At 54.0% G+C, this 20,090-nt stretch overlaps 1 protein-coding gene across 1 annotated transcript in view; it reads right to left on the reverse strand.

The window, feature by feature from the left end:
- Positions 1-492: 492 nt before the first annotated feature.
- The window catches only part of LOC136498177 (acetylserotonin O-methyltransferase 1-like), a 30,324-nt gene continuing 10,726 nt past the window's right edge, over positions 493-20,090 (reverse strand). The window contains exon 2 of the mRNA XM_066494135.1: positions 493-609. Coding sequence (XP_066350232.1) covers positions 589-609 — 21 coding nt within the window. The 3' untranslated portion in view covers positions 493-588. The remainder of the gene's footprint in view (positions 610-20,090) is intronic.

Raw genomic sequence — 20,090 nt, forward strand, 5'->3', positions numbered from 1 at the left:
TAACAGGGATGAAAGTGAATGGCAATCTATCCACAAGTTTTTAGCCTAAACGTGGCCTATGCTAGCTTCTTCTATTTGTCGACGACTCTTTGATTCTAGTTTGCGCAAATAGGAAGAATGCTATGCAGCTACAAAGTATGTTACAAACATATGAGAGCATGTCTGGGCAAACAATAAATAAAGATAAGTCGGCTATTGTGACAGAACCACCCAATTTATACAAGATCAAGTATGGCTGTCATCTTTTAACACGTTGACGTGCACATACTTTCATTTATATAAACCCGACAGTCCGCCGAGTGTCACGAAGGAACATGGTAAATCCACATCACAACCAAGATCGCACGATTAAGCAAATACACATCATATATATAGAGTTGCAGCGAAAATAATGTTTACAATGAGTTCAAAATAATAATACAAGTTTAGGTTTTAAAACTAATTAGTGAAAACAACATAGCTTTCAAATGATTACAATAATATAAGTCCCAAATACATTGCTAGCATATGTGACATCCTCTGACAAAATCATATAGATAAGAACACTATATAGAGTTGCTGAGCCCACCGACTGGTTAGCCACCATCTTCAACAGGCCAAGAACCTCACCTGCAATATGGTGGGATAAATCAGTGAGTACTCAAATTTACTGAGGTAGACTTACCCGTCATAAACAAAAATAAAGTGACACTAAGGATCATGCAAGGCTTTATCGGTGGAGTTAGCTTGACAACATTTTGCATAAAATCTTAAGTAACATAACTTGGAGATTTAGTATCTTTAGCATCAAATTGAATACATATTCAATTAATCATCTCTAGATTAGCACCTGTACTAGAGCAATACCATGATTAAGCTAACAAGCATTAGTAACCATATCTGGTGTATTAATTTGAGCATCATCATAACCATCAAGTTCCATTAATTAATGCTACGTTGCCGCTGCTCAGTCAAGTTCTCATTATCCGGGAGATATGGCGACTCGAATCGATTCCAACTAGCTAGGGAGTTATTCCTAACACAAATCCATACTTTCCCCGTTGGGGTCGCGTCGGGTCACCTTTGGTATAACTCCGGTACAGTCGTGGGTCTAATCAGCACTGCACCCTCAGGGATACTACCAGTCTATCAAGAAATTCAGGCCTGACCTATCCTTGGACTCACACCACTGGCTCCCTGCACATCCTTACTTCCTCTAGTGTGCGCACTTTCACTTACTGAGTCCCGGTCTAAGTTGAGCTACTCGGCTTCATGGTCAGAATGGCTTATCTAGCCAACTAAGTGCTAGGCATGCATTCAACATGACATGAGGACGTATAGCGAATCGGTCCTTAACTGACACAAATAGGGATAAATAGGCACCAAGACCTCCATGCCTTGTTGCTTCTCTATTGCAATCCTGCTCGGTCTCCTTTTATTCATCAACACATGGTTATTTCCACGATATCAATTATAGCCAACCATGACCAAATATCTACCTATATCTTGTAGGTGACAGGAAATCACCTGACTTCTACCGAACTAAGCATGGCTAAGCATATATTTAATCCTGGACCTACATAGGATTCAAGATATATTTGTCTAGACAAGGAAAGTATATGCAGAGTGGTTCCAATCAACCCCTAGTACTTAATGCATCAACATAAAAGGACTCAAGTTGATATTTAGAAAATATAGGAGGCTTAGAATGCTCTAGGGCTTGTCTTTCAGAAACAAGGAAGGTTAGTGGTCAGGACACTTAGGAAGATCTTCCACGTTGACTTCTTCTTTCACCGAAACCTAGCTGCTCCTAGGATGCTTGCTCCTCCTCCTGACGCTCAGGTTCAAACTCGAGTAGCTTCACTCCTTCTGGGCAACCTATTGCATGCATATGCACAAATGAGTATCATGAATGCATAAGAGATGAGATGACATGATAAAGTGTATACACATGAGCATGGTTATCCACAAGATGTATGATAAGTTTAACATTCGTTGACCAAGTAGATGTATAACTTTCTTAGGAGCATATCTTTTCTATAGTACAAGAAACATACACTTGGTGTTCTAGTAACCTAAGGTAAAGTTGTTCATCATCAATAATAGGCTTAGAACCTATAGCTAACAACTAATCTCGATTAGCCTAAGCATCTACACAAGCATCACATAAGACAAACAATTATAATTTGACTTAGTCATTTCCTGGACTGTAAATAGTAGCTACTTATTTTGACCATATCTAGAGTTCTACTCAACCAAATATTATGATATTGGACTTTTTGGAAAGCTTATAAAACTTTCTACAACTTTATTATAGTCATCTCAAGATGATTCAATGGCTACCAAGGTCAAACAAAGCAATTTCCCAGATCTATCTAGAAATTCCATAGAATAAGCATTTCTGGAGACCAAATTCCAATAGCTATAACTCTCAAACCATTTAGCCTATTGCCATGAAAATTTGACACAAGCAAGATAAGTAAGTTATCTACAACTTTGTCATCGACAAGATTCACAACAAACATTATTCTACACATGCAATTTACTTAACAACAGAAACTGTCCAAAACAGTCACTATAATTGAATTATAGAGCAATTAATATTTCACTACATACAAGCAATCAAAATTGGGAACAACCAATGGTACCAATAGTTCATAGACATCATATACGCTTTAGAAAACATAACGGTCAAGCCCAAATCAATTATTTAAATGCCTTTATTAATTTATTTAGACACTAAGGTGAAATAAGGAACTTATATCAAAAGTGCACAATAAATTCTGAAAAAATTATAGTAGCCTACATATTATCCCCAAAATTCTACTATATAAATTTCATGCCATTTGGATAAGTATAGCCATCTCTACAAAAATGACAAGTTGTATAGGCTTATTTTAACAAAAATAGTTTAGCCTAGTGAAAAGTGTCAAATAATAGATTTTATATTTTTCTTAGTGTTACCCAAGAACCATAACACTATGTAAAAATTTGCATAATCATAAGTTATGTATTTTTACCCCATTTATTTTCACTAGAAACTAGCAATTAATCAACGTTAAATAGGAAGACCATATTCCAAGTATACCTACTGTAGGTTTAGCATTTTTTCTAGCTAGAGCATATCAACACAAGACTAGTAAAACTAGAATCATAATTTTTGCACTTCCCTAGCTCAAGATATGCATTTTATAAGATAGAAACAAATTTAAAAGCACTTATATAGCTTAATTTAATTCCCCTAGAAAAATATCTAAAACAGTAGGTTTCATATTTTTATCAAATAATACACTTCATGAAGAATCTAACAAAATTTGGTTCACTCAATTTGGATACTCCGAGCTCTAGATATGAATTTTTGAAGTTTGCTACAAAATCTAGAATAATAAATAAAGAAAATCGAATTTCAAATCGAGCTCAGCTGCTAGGTGCACCCTATTCATACACCCCGCTATGACTAACGCACGGGCTCTAGGAGTCAACTGACCCCACAAGTCAGCCACACCGAAGCAAAGCGGCGGTTGACCGACGAAAAGCTCGTCGACGGCGAGGTCTTCGGCGGTAGTGTCTTCACCATCGTGACCTACTCAACATCCCACGTCGACCGGTACCCTCGGTTGGCTCAGAGACTCACTGGAGCTATCCCAACGATAGTGATGGCGGCTTGGCGGCGATGCGTGGTGGCGCACCGGCTATCTCCAACCACGACGAGTTCGGACAGGCTCGGCTACACCCCTACTAGGACTTAGCGGAGACCTAGGGTTCAGATTGGGGCTTGCGAGAGTGCCGGTGAGGCACGGCCACGTGCATGGTGGCACGACGATGTGAGCACGATGATGGCACGGTGACGTTCCACTCCGACAAGGCCAGCATCGGCCTTAAGCTCTTGCCTCGAGCTGGACCTAGCTCTAACCTCACCCTAACACGAGAAGAGAGAAGACACGAGGGCTCTAGTCACCACGGCCACGGTGAGCTCGAGCTCAGCAGGTGCCAATGGTGTTCGCGGTGACGTCATAGTGGCAGAAATAGTGGTAGGCCTTTACCTTGGGCTCGAACGGCAGCTCTACTGGGTCGAGGTGGTCGAACGGAGCAAGGCAGAGCTATTGGCATGGGCGATTTGGAAATGGAGTAGTGAGGGCTACGTGCGAGCTCGGCGAAGCTCACGGTGACAATGGCGCTCGGCTTCGCCGTGATGAGAGGGAGAGAGAGCAAAGCGAGGCGAGTGAAAGCGAGTGGGAGCGAGTAGGGGACACGGCCATCTTGTCAATGCGCTGGCCCGAAATGGCTCGGCCATCGCTGGCGTATGACCACCACATGGAGCCCGTGGCCTGGCACGGTCGGCCACTGACATCGTGCGTGTTCACGGCTATCAGAGCCCGACGTGCACGTCTGACAGAGCAACTTTGTGACCTTGTAACTCCTAATCTGTGGCGAGTCAGTGCAAGGTGTGTGAACAAATCTTGTACAACTATGTAAGGGCTACAAGATTGCTTTAGAAATCATCTTCTAATTCGCAATGGTTTGGAAATTACATCACCTCAAACTCAGGTACGTTGAAACTGTAATCAGCTCCAACACTTACAAAAAAAATTTTAAAGTCCAAAATAGTATTTTCTTGCTACTTGTAAGCTATTTTTGAGTATGCTACGCACTGAATTAGGTCTTGGCCCAAAAATTAAAGTTGTTACTCTAGTCAAGTACTACAACTTTGCTTAAGGGTGCACTGCCATGCAAGCACTCTAAAGCATAGTTCAACTTTGGTCAAACTAGTAACTTGAAAAGTGGAGTTTCTAGAATAACTATGACTTGGGGGCTGTTTTAGTCCATGTCATGAATACCAAACTTGTTTCGTGTACCATCCTAAACATGTTAAAGTGTTTCTATGGCCCCACAAGCATTTCATGCATTGGTCACACACAATGGCAAGCATATACATGCATATAGCTATCATCACATGTAACAAAAGTAAGGTGATTGAGATAATACTTCATATGCTTATGCTCATGGATGCTCAAATGATGCTCATGCTCATGAATGCAAGTGCCCAATGCATGCTTAACACTAGGGTGTTATAGCCCCAAGAATTGCCTTCACCCTGCCATGGATGAGGACTAAACCATGGGGCATGATACTCCTAAGTTATCCTCTCTGTTATGCTTTTGTTGGAAATGACCGTGGTACGGACATGCATTTGAACTAAGTATGATGTTGATGTCAAACTACTTTGCTTCCGCTATTTGAACTTGGTTTGTAATAACTATGTGAACTTCGATGTATGTGAGATACTTGTGAACCATTTGTGAACTGTGATGTAACATGTGACTTGTTATGTTGAATCATATACGATCTTGGTTTGTATGTTGGTTAGTTTGAGATCCTTCGTGATTTTATCGGACTACCAAGTTTATAGGGGCTTAAGTATGATAGTTTGATCGCTTTGGTGATTGCTATTATACTTGTGCTCTTATAAATTGAACGGTTCTGTTACAGCTATTATGTTTAGTAGCAACACAAGGGATGTGTACGTGTGGTGTGTAGAGGTGAAGTCAGTATTGTGGATTGAGAAGGAAACCATGAATAATGATCACTACCTTGGGCTATCGGTGCATATCGGGAGCGGACAAGCAGCAAAGTTCACGTACCTAAAGGAGAGAATGTGGTTGTGTTCAAGGATGGAAGGAGAAAATGTTGTCTAAGATGGGGAAGGAGTTTTTGATTAAGGCGCTTGCACAGGCCATCCGTACGTTTGCGATGGGTTCTTTTGACCTCACGAAGGGCATGTGTGATCAAATGAGCTCACTAACCGTTCGCTGGTCTAGTTCAGACCAGCCAGCCAGCTGGTCCCCCTCTCAGTTTACTGTTCACCATATCAGCCAAACAGTATTTTTCTCTTACAACAATTTAGCCGGAACAGTGTTTTCAGGCAAGTTTCAGACCAGCGAACGGGGCCAACGAAGACAAGATGCATTGGCTAAGTTGGGATAAGCAAACACTACAAAAGGATGAAGGGGGGATCGATTACAGAGACTTGCTTACCTTATTACCTTCAATTTAGATATGCTAGCTAAGCAGCGCTGGAGATTGTTGTTGAATCCTGAGTCGCTATATGGGTCTGATTGGTTACTTGCACAGGACTTCCATTGTATTAAGATTTATGCAGCATAGGCTACGCCTGCACAAATTAATGCAATTTGCTGTTGTTGGTTGGTCTGCATTGTCTTATTGTACTGTTTATGTCTCTGTTTGGTTAGATGCATAGTGATAAGCTGCATCTAGTAATCTTTGTTCGGTAGCACTGGACATTTGAGAATTGAGATCTGTATTGGCAATTCATCGAACACCCTCGCTGCACGCGTGTTTAATTACCTCAAAGGTTCAAACACCGTCCGGCTCCAACGCGTCAATACGGATTGGTGATGTCGATGCCACGGACGCCAATGTTCTTGAAAAGCTTCATGCTTCACACGCTGCGATTGTCTATTTTCAGCCGTGGATGAGCTTCTATCCAGCCTCCAGCGCCTCACCATCATTCTCTCACCTCCGGCATGTCCGCGCTCGCAGAGGAGCCTGTGTCACTCATGAACCCGGGCGACGCTGTGAGCACAGGCGCGTTCGTCCTACTACTACCACCCCAAGCTACGACTACGGCCGCTTCCCCGTGAGCAGCTCGAGCGCTGGCGTCGCCGCACCAGCGTGCGCAACCTCCAGAGCCATCCTGTTGACGCGAAGATTGGTCACACACTAGGTAGGGCTAATCGTCTGGGTCGCTACGAACCGAAGAACGTAGTGGATAACCAACACACTTTCGGGGTGAAGAGCGGAGAGGTTTACGAGCAAACCACCAAAATTTAACCAACGTGCTTGCGTGACGAAGAACGGCTAGCTTCCGAGAAAACCAGCAAAGGAACCATCGAAGCTCTCGCCCGGGAGAGACCCCGTCGGGATGAGGACGTCGTCGGGTTGCCCTAGGTCGGCCGACGAGCTTAGAGTGCCATCCTTGGTCGTCGAATCAAGCGATGAACAGCATAATACGTTAAAAGAGGGAAAAATAGAGTTGTAGATGTAAAAACAGCTAATGGATAGTTGGATGTCTCTCCATCCGCGGTCACCCTTTATTTAAATAGGGCGGCTGGTCTTTCCTGAGAATAGGAAGCAATCGGCGAACCAGATTGTTTCATGGTCGGGGAACAAGATGAATTCCGATTAGACTCCAGCGTTGCACGTACTAATCAAAGCCGTCCAATCAGAGGCCAAGTCCATCATGTGTACGAGTACCTTCAGCCTGATGTACCTGGAGCCTGGAAACGTAAGCTTACGCACACAGGCCAATATCTCGTATATGCATGCACTTTCCAAAACCAACAACTCAGCTTACTCGTAAGCTGTCTCTCCATCTCCGACTCGTCTTGCATGCATATATATATACATATATGTCAATTATTATCTGATCTGCATGCACATATAAAATTCCTTTTGTCGAAGCAAAGAACCACGGATCCCTTGCCTATTTTCCTTTTGCTTTTTCTCACGTAAACAATCCGTTTGGCAGTAGTAGATCTTCTGGACTTGTCCACGTATGACCGAACGTACAGCACCTGGACTCCGTAGTCCATACCGGAGCTCCAACCAAATAATTTGACTTGACAATCTTGAGTGTCAACACATCCACGCGGGCGTCGTCCCGAGCGGCCTACGGGGGGTCGCGGCGTCGGAGACCAGCCTCGCCGCGCAGAAGTAAGCGAGCTTCTGCCGCAGCCTTGAGCACATTCCGACCCTTGACGTCCCCGTGCGCGATGCCGGCCTCCTCGTGCAGGTACCGCAGCGCGGCGGCCACGCTTAGGGCAGGGCAGGGAACGGCAGCGCCGGCGATGCGATGTAGGCATGAGCAAACGCAGAGGAGAAAGCCATCTGTGCCTCGGCCAGTCGGCCTGTAGAGTGTAGAGGGGGTGCAAAACGTTTGCACAGCGGGTGCAGCAGCTGCAGATTGGGTGCTAATGCAAGCCTGCATAGTTGGATACGCCCGAATTTGAGGGAATAGTGGGACGTAGATGAGCCTTGCTTTGATTGAGGATAGTACTACGCTACATAAGGCTTTGTACAGGTAACCATTCAAGTCTATTTTGCATTATGGAAGCCTGCAGAAGGAGTTGTGCACGCAACCGATCAGACCCTATGAGAATAGGTTCTGCCTGTGCGTTACTACCCTGATGGTGATATTCTAAAGGCAAAACCAAAACGATTTAGGCCTTATTCATGGAGAAGTATCTTGATGGGGGCTCGACATGGTAAAGCAAGGTATCATTCGGCGCATAGGGGATGGAACAAACGTTAGAATATGGACCGATGAGTGATTACCAAGAGAACATCTGCACAGGCCATATACACCAAAGGGGGCAAGTCTTCTATCATGGGTTAGCGAACTCATAATCCCTATCATAGGTTGTTGGGATGAAGAACTCATCAGGGACACCTTTTTGGAGGAGGATGCAGATCTTATTCTGAGTATTCCAGTACATGAGGGTATGTACGATATACTAGCTTGGCACTATAATAAGAATAGGCTTTTCACGGTGAAGTCAGCTTATAAAGTGCATTTTGAGTACAAAAGGAGAAGCTGGGGGTAGAAGAGCGGAGTCTGCTGCATCTTGAAGATGAAGGGGGGATGACAGGTACTGGAAGGAGCTATGGAGGATCCCTTGTATAAGGAAGATGTTGCACTTCTTATGGAGATTCAGTCATAATAGTTTGGCACTACGTATGAACTTAAACTGGTGTGGGATGAAGTTAGCTACTGTCGGGTACCTTAGGATGGGGTACCCCCAGCAAAACATCAAACGGGTTGCTAAGGTCTCATATAAAAATAATAAAAGCAAGAAGGTAAGTAGTGGGCCCCTCCTCCACCGTGACCGAGCCCACTGGGTCCTCCCCCTCCTCGCTTCGAGCCTCGAGCAGCAGGCCCCGGCATCCTGACGCCAACTCCGCTTCGCGCGAGGCCCCCCCGGGAAGGCCTCGGCAGGAAACACCGCTTCCGCCTCGCCCGAGGCTCTCCACGAAAGGCCTCGGCAGGAGGCGCATTCTCCGTATCGCGTGAGGCCTCTCGCGAGAGGCCTCGGCAAGGAGCCTGATCTCCGTCTCGCACGAGACCTCATTCTCCGTATCGCTCGAGGCCGGCTCGTCCGCGGTCCGTCACCCCCCGCCTCGGCCGACCCTCCCGACAGCGAGTCACGTCTCATTAATACTTTCAACCACTCCCGCAATCTCAGCCGGACAGTGGCTCAACATCACAGAATGTCCGACGCGACCCGAAGTCGCATCAGCGCCATACCGGCCGGGACAGGGCACGGCGGGGATTACCGGCCACTGTGTCCCAGCACTGTGTCCACGATCAGCGCCTGGGGCAGGGTATGACAGGGGTTACCGACCACTGTGTCCTAACGCTGCACCCATGACCCACCGCCCGCTCAAGGCCTCGGCACTGTACATCGGGGCCTCGGCAATCTCGGGGTTCATGCCTACCGAGACCCCCCACCGCAGTACAAGCCTCAGCACCGACCGGGCCTCAGCCTCGCGCACAATCTGTCCACCACGGCTTGCACGTTCGCCGCCACGTCCACTCCGAGACATTCCCGGGGCTCCCACGACGCACAGGATCTGATGGGGACAACCACGCCGCCCCCATACTTCAAGGACGGATCACTCCTACGGCCACGCCGCAACAGGAACAGGCCACAGGGTTCGGACGTGCCGCTCCTATTAGCACGACGCCGCATAGTGATACATGTACTGACCTCGTCCTCCCTTCAACTATAAAAGGAGAGGACTTGGGCCACTTAGGGGGGTGCACCGGATAACACACACACACACGCACATTCCAACCGCTTGAGAGCAACGTCTCAGACGGCCCACACGACACCCTGCCGAGACCTGGGACTAGTTCTCTCTCTCCCTTAGCTTGTAACCCCCTACTACGAGCACTCCGGTGCAAGGAATACAAGTTCGATCTCTCAGACTGGACATAGGGCGCCGATTGCTCGAACCAGTATAAACCTTGTGTCTCTTTGCATCACCATCCGGAATTAGGAGCACGCAGATCAAATTCACTAGTCGGTCGAGGACCCCCCGGTCCGGAACACCGACAGTTGGCGCGCCAGGTAGGGGACGCTGCATGTCAGTTTTGTCATCCCAGCAGGTTCTGGATGGCAGACCCCGGACGACCATTGCGTCTCGGCACCGTAGTTTGGTTCGGGAGCCTAGAATTCATGTCTCTAGGGCATGAATACGACATGGTACTCCTCGCTCCCCGAGCCCCACCATCCGATGATGAAGTTACGCACCGGCAGCCCAGGCGCAGGCGGCGCCCGGGCGGCCGTTCTCGCCGCGCTCGTCAGGCACGACGCGAGCAAGGCCACCCCGACGCTACGCGAACCCGGGGCGGCATGCCACTCCCCGCCGATATCCTACGATCAGCTGTTGGTACGGGGTCCCTGGCCGGGGACCTATCTGGCCTGAGCTTGGACAAAGGGAAAACGCCGGTGGCTTGCGATGGTGCCCAGTCGTCAAGCTCCGCTCCACCACTCCCTGAAGAACCGACCCCGGCGGAGCAGAATCTGGCGACGGCACCATCCCCATACCCCTTTGGGTTGAGAAATGCCGCTGCTTCTTACGCCTACGCATACGCTGTCGCTCATGAGGATCCCTCAGAGCGCTGCCAGCGCTTTCGTCTTGACCTAAGCACCCATGCCGACTCCACGGATGAGGACGAGGCATGGCCCGGAGTGGATTTCTCCGAGCTCCGTGACCCTAGGGCTTTGCGCCAGTTCTTGGCCGCAAGCGACTACTGCTTCGGTTACTCCGACTCCGACGACGAAGGCACTTACGACCCCACTCGCGAGTGCTTCCACGTCGGGCTCGGGATGCCGAGGGCAGGTGAAGAGGATGAGGGGGTAGGTAGCCGCTCCCCACTTTGTCCAGGGGCGGGCGCCGTCACGCCCCCACGCAATGTCCTGCCGGCCGCACGAAATGAGAACATTGCTCTTGCACGACCTCAGCGCCCAGACCTAGAGCAACTTCGTGAGCTCTAGGCCAAGGTTGAACAAGACCAACTCCTTCTGCAGCAGCTTCGAGACTCTCTCGAACAGGAACAGCGAGGCCGCGGCGAAGGCGGGGGAGCCCGACGAAGGGCCCGCGATGTGCATCACCGCATCCATGATGACGAAGGGAGCGAGCAACCCCCGGTCTTCAATCGCGCCAGCCAGAACGTCGCGGCTGCGGCAATACTGGTCCGCGCGATGCTCGAGCCTTCTACCATGGAAGGGCGACGGGTCCGCGGCGAGCTCCGCGATCTCCTAGAGACCGCTGCAGTTCAGCAGGCCGAGAGTTCCACCTCCCGACGGCACGGGGGCGCCTCGAACCTTCTCACGGCACCACCTCGGCAGGACAGGGAAGCCCTGGCTCGTCCCGAGCCCGACTGAGCGCCAATAGCCCACAGGGTTCCCGTGCTCTTGGACCGCCTCGGCAATCGACGTGAGGTGCAAGGAGACCATGAGGCGGTCAGCAGGCGACGACGCCACGACAACGAGGGGCCCGCTCGGGGCTACCATCCACACCGAGGCGGTCGCTACGACAGCTGGCGAGGACCGCAGTCCTTCCCCTGAGCCACCAGGCCCTCGGGTCTTCAGCAGGGCCATCCGCGCTGCTCCTTTCCCCGCCCGGTTCCGACAGCCTGGCCAATCTCATGAAGTACAGCGGCGAAACCAACCCGGAACTCTGGCTCGCTGATTACCGCCTGGCCTGCTAGCTGGGCGGCGCGGACGATGACCTGCTCATCATCCGTAATCTCCCCTTTCTCTTGTCGGACTCAGCACGAGCCTGGCTCGAGCATCTCCCTCCCTCTCAAATCCACGGCTGGCGCGACTTGGTAAGGATCTTCGTCGGAAACTTCCAGGGCACATACGTGCGCCCTGGGAATTCCTGGGATCTTAAGAGCTGTCGCCAGAAAGCTGGGCGAGTCTCTCCGAGACTTCATCCGGCGCTTCTCCAAACAGTGCACCGAGCTACCCAGCGTCGGCGACTCAGAGATCGTCCAGGCTTTCCTCTCTGGCACCACTTGTCGGGACTTGGTCCGAGAATTAGGTCGCAACGTACCGCGCTCTGCCGCCGCGCTCCTCGACATTGCCACCAGCTTCACCTCGGGCGAAGAGGCTGTCGGAGCCATCTTCCCTGACACCGACGCCAAGGGTAAGCGGAGGGAGGAGGCCCCCGAGGCCTCAGCCTCCCACCTCCCTAAGAAAAAGAAAAAGGGGCGCCTGAGGAAGTAGGAGGTCCTAGAGGCTGATCTGGTCGCGGCCACAGAGCGCAAGAATCCCCGAGGCTCCAAAGGCCCTAGGCCCTTCGACGACATGCTCAAGAAACCCTGCCCTTACCACCAGAGCCCGGTCAGGCACGCTCTCGAAGATTGCACCATGCTACGGCTGCTACTACGCCAGGCTCGGGCTCCCCGACGACGACACCAAGCAGAAGGGGGCCGGCGGTCGGGACGAAGACAAGGACGACGGGTTCCCCGAGGTACGCAACGCTTTCATGATCTTCGGTGGGCCCTCGGCATGCCTTACGGCGCGGCAGCGCAAGAGGGAACGTCGAGAGGTCTTCTCGGTCAAGGTGGCCACCCCCCAGTACCTCGACTGGTCTCGAGAGGCGATCACCTTCGATCGAGATGATCACCCCGACCGTATTCCGAATCCCGGGCAGTACCCACTGGTCGTCGACCCGATCATCGGCAACACCCGCCTCTCCAAGGTGTTGATGGACGGAGGCAGCGGCCTCAACATCCTCTACGCCAACACCCTGGAGCTCTTGGAGATCGACCGGTCGAGGCTCCGAGGCGACGTCGCACCCTTTCACGGCATCGTGCCGGGGAAGCGCACGCGACCCATCGGGCGCATCGACCTCCCTGTCTGCTTCGGCACCCCCTCCAACTACCGCAAGGAAGTCCTCACCTTCGAGGCCGTCGGGTTCGGGGGAGCCTACCATGCCATTCTGGGGCGACCGTGCTACGCCAAGTTCATGGCAGTGCCCAACTATACCTACCTCAAGCTCAAGATGCCAGGCCCTAATGGTATCATCACGATCGAGTCCACAGTACGAACATGCATACGACTGCGACGTCGAGTGCATCGAGTACGCCGAGGCTCTTGCGGAGGCCGAGACCCTCATCGCCCACCTCGACCAACTCAGTGGCGAGGTGCCTGACTCCAAGCGTCGCGCGGGGGCGTTCGAGCCCGCTGAGACCATCAAACTCATCCCGGTCGACCCCGCCTGCCCCGACGACCGGGCGCTGAGGATCAGCGCCACCCTCGACATCAAATAGGAAGCCGTGCTCGTCGACTTTCTCCGTGCGAACGCCGACATATTCGCATGGAGTCCCTCGGACATGCTGGGCATACCAAGGGAGGTCGCCGAGCATGCCCTGGACATCCGGGCCGGATCTAGACCGGCGAAGCAACGCCTGCGCCGCTTCGACGAAGAAAAGCGCAGGGCCATCGGAGAGGAGGTGCAGAAACTCTTGGCGGCCGGGTTCATCAAGGAAGTGTCCCACCCAGAGTGGTTGGCTAACCCCATTTTAGTCAAGAAGAAAAATGGGAAATGGAGGATGTGTGTAGACTACACCGGTCTGAACAAAGCCTGTCCAAAGGTCCCCTTCCCATTACCTCGAATCGATCAAATCGTTGATTCCACCGCAGGGTGCGAGACCCTGTCTTTCCTTGATGCGTACTCCGGCTACCATCAGATCAAGATGAAAGAGTCCGACCAGCTCGCGACTTCTTTCATCACACCGTTCGGCATGTACTGCTACGTGACGATGCCCTTCGGCCTCAGAAATGCAGGTGCCACGTACCAGCGGTGCATGACCCAGGTCTTTGGCGACAACATCGGGCAGACCGTCGAGGCCTACGTAGACGACATCGTGGTCAAAACCAGAAAGGCTGAGAATCTCGTGAATGACTTGAGGGTAACCTTCAAATGCCTTAGAGAGAAGGGCATCAAGCTCAATCCCGAGAAGTGTGTGTTTGGGGTCCCCCGAGGCATGCTCTTGGGATTCATAGTCTCGGAACGGGGCATTGAGGCCAACCCAGAGAAGGTCTCGGCGATAACCAGCATGGGACCAATCAGAGACCTCAAGGGAGTGCAGAGGGTCATGGGATGCCTCGCGGCCCTGAGCCGCTTCATCTCGCGCCTTGGCGAAAAAGGTTTGCCTCTGTACCGACTCTTGAGAAAGTCCGAGCGTTTTTCTTGGACCCCCGAGGCCGAGGAAGCCCTCGACAGACTCAAGAGGCTGCTCACCAATCCTCCCGTTCTGATACCCCCGGCCATGGACGAGGCCCTCTTACTCTACGTCGCCGCAACAACCCAAGTGGTCAGCGCCGCCGTAGTAGTAGAGAGGCAGGAAGAAGGGCATACTCTGCCTACCCAGCGACCTGTCTATTTCATCAGTGAGGTGCTCTCTGAGACCAAAGCACGCTACCCCCACATCCAGAAGCTAGTCTACGCCGTGGTCCTGGCCCGGCGCAAACTGCGCCACTACTTCGAGTCGCACCCGGTGACTGTGGTATCATCCTTCCCCCTGGGCGAGATAGTTCATAACCGAGAGGCCTCGGGCAGGATAGCCAAGTGGGCTGTCGAGCTTATGGGGGAAACCCTGACCTTTGCGCCTCGAAAAGCGATCAAGTCTCAGGTCTTGGCTGATTTCGTGGCTGAATGGACAGATACCCAACTACCACCTGCTCAAATCCAGACGGAGTGCTGGACCCTGTACTTCGACGGATCCCTGATGAAGACCGGGGCAGGCGTGGGTCTGCTCTTCGTTTCGCCCCTCGGAGTACACATGCGCTACATGGTGCGGCTCCACTTCGCCGCCTCCAACAACATGGCCGAATACGAGGCCCTCGTCAATGGCTTACAAGTCGCCATCGAGCTTGGGGCACGGCGCCTCGACGTCCGAGGCGACTCGCGGCTCGTCATAGATCAGGTGATGAAGGAGTCAAACTGCCTCGACCCTAAAATGGAGGCTTACTGCAAGATGGTACGACGCCTAGAAGACAAGTTCGATGGCCTCGAACTAAATCACGTCGTGCGAAAGTACAACGAGGCCGCCGACGAGCTGGCAAAGATGGCCTCGGCACGGGCCCCGGTCCCCCCGAACGTCTTCGCCAGAGACCTCCACAAACCCTCCATCGGCTGCACCTCGACAGCAGAGGAGGGCCCACCTGGGGAACCCATGGCAAAGCCCGACGCCCCCTCTGCTGCCGAGACCCCCTCGACCGAGCCTGAGGTCATGGAAGTCAACGCCGAGCCTCCGCAGAATGATCAGGACGCGGATTGGCGAGCCCCGTTCCTCGATTGGCTTGATCGGGGGGAGCTTCCCGATGACCGAACTGAAGCACGACGGCTTGCGCGCCGAGCCAAGACCTACGCCCTCTACAATGGCGAATTATACAGGCGAAGTCCCTCAGGTGTCCTTCAACGATGCATCAGTTCCGAGGCGGGCCAAGCCCTGCTTTGGGACTTACACGCAGGCGCCTGCGGGCACCATGCGGCGCCTCGGACGCTCGTAGGGAACGCTTTCCGCCAAGGGTTCTACTGGCCGACGGCGGTCGCCGACGCTACCAAGCTAGTACGCTCCTACGAAGGATGCCAGTACTACGCTCGGCAGACACATCTCCCGGCCCTGGCCTTGCAAACCATCCCCATCACATGGCCGTTCGCCGTGTGGGGGCTCGACATGGTCGGGCCTCTGCAAAAGGCCCCCGGGGGCTACACCCATCTACTGGTATCAATCGACAAGTTCTCCAAATGGATCGAAGCCCGTCCGATCAATCGAATCAAATCCGAGCAGGCAGTGCTGTTCTTCACTGACATTATCCACCGGTTTGGGGTCCCCAACACCATCATTACCGACAACGGGACGCAGTTCACCGGCAAAAAGTTCCTGACGTTTTGCGACGACCACCACATCCGTGTGGCCTGGTCGGCCGTAGGACACCCAAGGACCAACGGCCAAGTAGAGCGTGCCAACGGCATGATCCTGCAGGGCCTCAAGCCAAGAATTCACAGCCGGTTGAAAAAGTTCGGCAAGAAATGGCTCGCCGAACTCCCGTCGGTCATCTGGAGCCTGAGGAACACTCCAAGCCGAGCCACGGGGTTCACTGCCTTTCTTCCTAGTCTATGGGGCCGAGGCCATCCTCCCCACCGACCTAGAATATGGTTCCCCGAGGCTGCAAGCCTATAACGAACAAAGCAACCGCACCACCCGAGAGGACGCCCTCGATCAGCTGGAGGAAGCCCGAGACGTCGCGCTACTACACTCGGCCAAGTACCAGCAGAGCCTGCGGCGCTACCAGGCCCGACGCGTCCGAGGCAGAGACTTGAAGGTAGGCGACCTGGTGTTGAGGCTAGCACAGAGCAACAAGGGTCGCCACAAGCTGACCCCACCATGGGAAGGACCGTACATCATCGCCCAAGTACTGAAGCCCGGGACCTACAAGCTGGCCAACGAGAAGGGCGAAATCTTCACCAACGCTTGGAATATAGAACAGCTACGTCGCTTTTATCCCTAAATTTCCAAGCATTGTATATGTCGTTTCTCGAAATACAATTACTAAGCGTTCTTTAATTGGTCTTATTTTTCGAGAAACCCCCCGGGCCCATCGTAGGTCTCGGCAGCACAATAAAGGTGACAAGGGAGACTCGGTTATGCCTCGGCAGAACCAAGCCTCCCTCGGGGGCTAAATGGGGGACTCCCCCTAGGTCCCACGCACCACTCCTTAGTGTTTTTTCGCAAAAATTCCTTCGCCAAGACTCTAGCAAGCTCTGACGAATCACTTGTAGAGACTCCTCGAACCAAGGTCTGTTTCCTAAGCAAGAGGCCGGTAGAGTCGCGAGACGGCCTACGCCCCCGGGCTACGGCACTCCCTCACCACCTCTCGCTCAAGGGACGGCTTAGGCTCCAAAGGGGTGTTTTGCAAACGAAATCTGATCAGGAGCAACAGAGGGCAAAGGCTCGGAAACATGAGAAAAACGACTAAGAAGCACAAATACGTCAGAAATAAAGGCCTCGACGGCCACAAACGTTATGATACAAAAATAACCCCTATTCTATCTTTACATAGCCCCCAGGGCCCAGATTAAGGCTCAGGGCCTCCAGCACCGGCAGATGGTAGGGGAGGAACCACCTCATCTTCAAAGAGCGTCGCCAGCGCCGTGCCAGGGCCTTCCGCCGCCTCCAGCAGCTTCGCGACCGCCGCGTGGGCCTCCTCGTCATCATCAGGCAGAACGTAGCCATCACTGATGGCCGGGAGGTCGACGCCAAGGTAGTGAGAGGAGATGACGGCCATCGCCCGCTTAACACCCGTGTGCAGCGCCCCTCGGAGCCGCTCGCGCATCTGGCTGCTCAGCGCAATCAAGCGGCTCCCAAGGGAGCTGCCCGACTGAACCCCCTCGACTTCCAGGGCCTCGCAGGCGGAAAGGGCAGCACGCTTTAGCGCCTCGTGCTCCCCGATCTCGGTCTCGAGCACCGTCTGCACCGCGCTGGAAGCCTCGGCGGCCCGAACGATCTCCGCCTCTGACTCTGCACCACGGAAAATGGAATAAGGTCGAGCCAGAGAAAAAACAACCTAAGTTAGGGACGGAAGCCCACGGAGCTCACCCTTGGCCTTCAGCTCCCAGCGTCGGGTCTCGGCCTGACAGGCCTCGGCTTGCTCCTTCAACCGCTGGGCCTCGACTCGAGAGGCCTCGGCCGCCCTGGAGGCTTCACTCCCCAGCTCTGTGTCATACAAGGAAGTTAGGAAGCGAACATAAGAGGAAGAAAGCAAAACAAGGGGACTCAAACTCACCCTCGACCGTCCCCCTCAAAACCACAGCCTCGATCTGCGAGGCCTCAACCGAAGCAAGGGCCTCGTTCAGAGCGCCTTTGGTCAGCCGGTGCGCACTCTCCTCTGCCCCCAGCTGCCCGGCGAGGGCCTTGCCCGAGGCCGTCGCTTCTTCAGCCCGGGACCTGAAGGCATCCCGATCGCTGACGGCGCGGGTAAGCTCCTCCTCCAGCTCCTTGATCCGCGCCGCCAAGGGGGCGAGCTGCGTCTGGGCTGTGGCCGCCTCGACCTTCGCATCGGCACAGCGAAGGCGGAGGTCCTCCACCTCCGCGCTTCGTGCCGACAGAAGCTCGTTAGCATCGGCAAGAAGGCCCCTCTGCCTCTGAAGCTGGTCCCAGATTCCCCTCTCCCGCCGGAGGAAGACCGACTTCCCGAGGGACCGGGTCTCGAGCTCCTGAGGAGGCAGAGCAGAGGTCGTCGATTGCGACAAAACCAAGGAAAGAACAACGTCGCGCGAGAAAGGAAAACACGAACCTGAGCGACTCCGGGCAGTTCGTCGGCCACCACGGACAGCGCCGTCCAGTAGCGACCGCTCCGCCAGCTCGCGGTACTGCTCGAAGGTACTCCAGCGCCCGCCCTCGGCCGTGTCCTCGAGGGCGAACAAAGGCTCCCCCTCAGGGTCGTCCCGGCTCCGCCACAGTACCCGCGGGTGATCCCACCCGCGGGGCTCGGGTCGCACCCGCACGAGGGCCGAGCTTCCCTCGTCTAAGAGCGGCGCCGGCTGCTCCACGGCATCGGTCTCCTCGGCGCCGACCACCTCCCGCGCCCAGGAAGTATCGTCGGAGGAGATCGGATAGACCTCCGTCTCCCGGGCACTCTCCCCGCAACAACGGCGGGCCCTGAGCCAAGGGCACGGCCGAGGCCTCCGCCGCCTGCATCTCCGCCTCCTGCGCAGACGGCCTCGCTGCCATCACGACTGGCCGTGGTGACCTCGGGGGCTCCAGCCTCTGCAATCACGGCCTCGGCGGTCTCGGGGGCTCCGGCTTCCGTCATTGTGGCCTCGGCAGACGCAGAAGCGCCGACCGCGGACACTGCGGCCTCGGCGGTCATGGGCGCCGGGGCCTCCATCGCCTCAGCCCCAGAGGCCCCGGGAGCCTCGGCAACAAAGGGCACGATGGCCCCATCCGACCGTGTAGGGGCCGCCTCGGCAACCCTTCCTTGGGCAGCCGGTTCCTTTGGGTCGACCCTCGCCGACGCCGCGCCGCGTTGGATGGCGGCTTGTGCCTCCGCCACCCAGTGGGCAGAGGAGCCGGGGCTCGCCTTAAGCGCTTTAAGGGGCGCCAAGGGGAGGTCGCCCGCAGGCCACTTCCGACTAAAGAAAATCAACCTACAGGGTCAGCACGAGACCAAAAAAGCGAACGGAAGACACCATAACCCCGCCAAAAATACACTTACTTTCGAACGGGGCAGCCCCAGCTTCGCCACGGCAAACCTCATCCGCGACGGCGGAGGCGGCGGCAGTGGCGCCGCATCCGCATCCATCGGCGCCGGTCGGTCCTCAGCGGACCCCGATGCCCCTTCGGTCCTCTGCGGGGCCGGTGGCGTCGCCTCCACCGCCACCGGCTCCGCCGCGACCGCCGAGCTTACCGGGCTGACGGCGCGTTTGCCTAACGACCGCGCCTCGGGCATGTCGGCCTCGGCCCCGGAGGGGGCCACCGCCGGCCCCAGGTCCGCTTCTGCTCCCCTTCCCAGGGGTGCCGGGCTGCTTGCCGACGCCCCGGGCGCCACCTCCACGATGTCAGGAAGGTGGTCTAGGGGGCCTCGCCCCACCTCGCCCTTGTCATTCCCGTCCTGAGGCCTCCGTCGACAACGACGTCGACGGGGATTCCTCCAACGGGAGACCATCCTTCCGTTGCTGACGGCGGCGCTTATCCAACGCCTCGCGCGCAAGGATGTGCTTCGTGCGCTTCGCCGCCTTAGCATCCTTTCGCTTCTTCTGCGCGTCGGCGTGAGCGCGGTTGATCGCCCGCTGCCCCGCGTCCTCAGGGAACGGGCGGCGGGGAGGAGCGCACGTCCCTCATCCCCTGAAGAAACGACAAACGCGCATAAGGAAACAAGGGATAAAGGGAGGCTGAGGAGGTTCAGAGGCTACAGCGGCGCTCGACTTACCAGCGAAAGGAACCCCCGACGGACGCATCGCGAAGGGGGTCAGGTTGCCACCCCTCAACTTCACATCTACCGTCTCCC

The sequence above is a fragment of the Miscanthus floridulus genome, chromosome 12 (genome assembly GCF_019320115.1).
Source record: "Miscanthus floridulus cultivar M001 chromosome 12, ASM1932011v1, whole genome shotgun sequence".
NCBI classification, from domain to species: Eukaryota; Viridiplantae; Streptophyta; class Magnoliopsida; order Poales; family Poaceae; genus Miscanthus; species Miscanthus floridulus.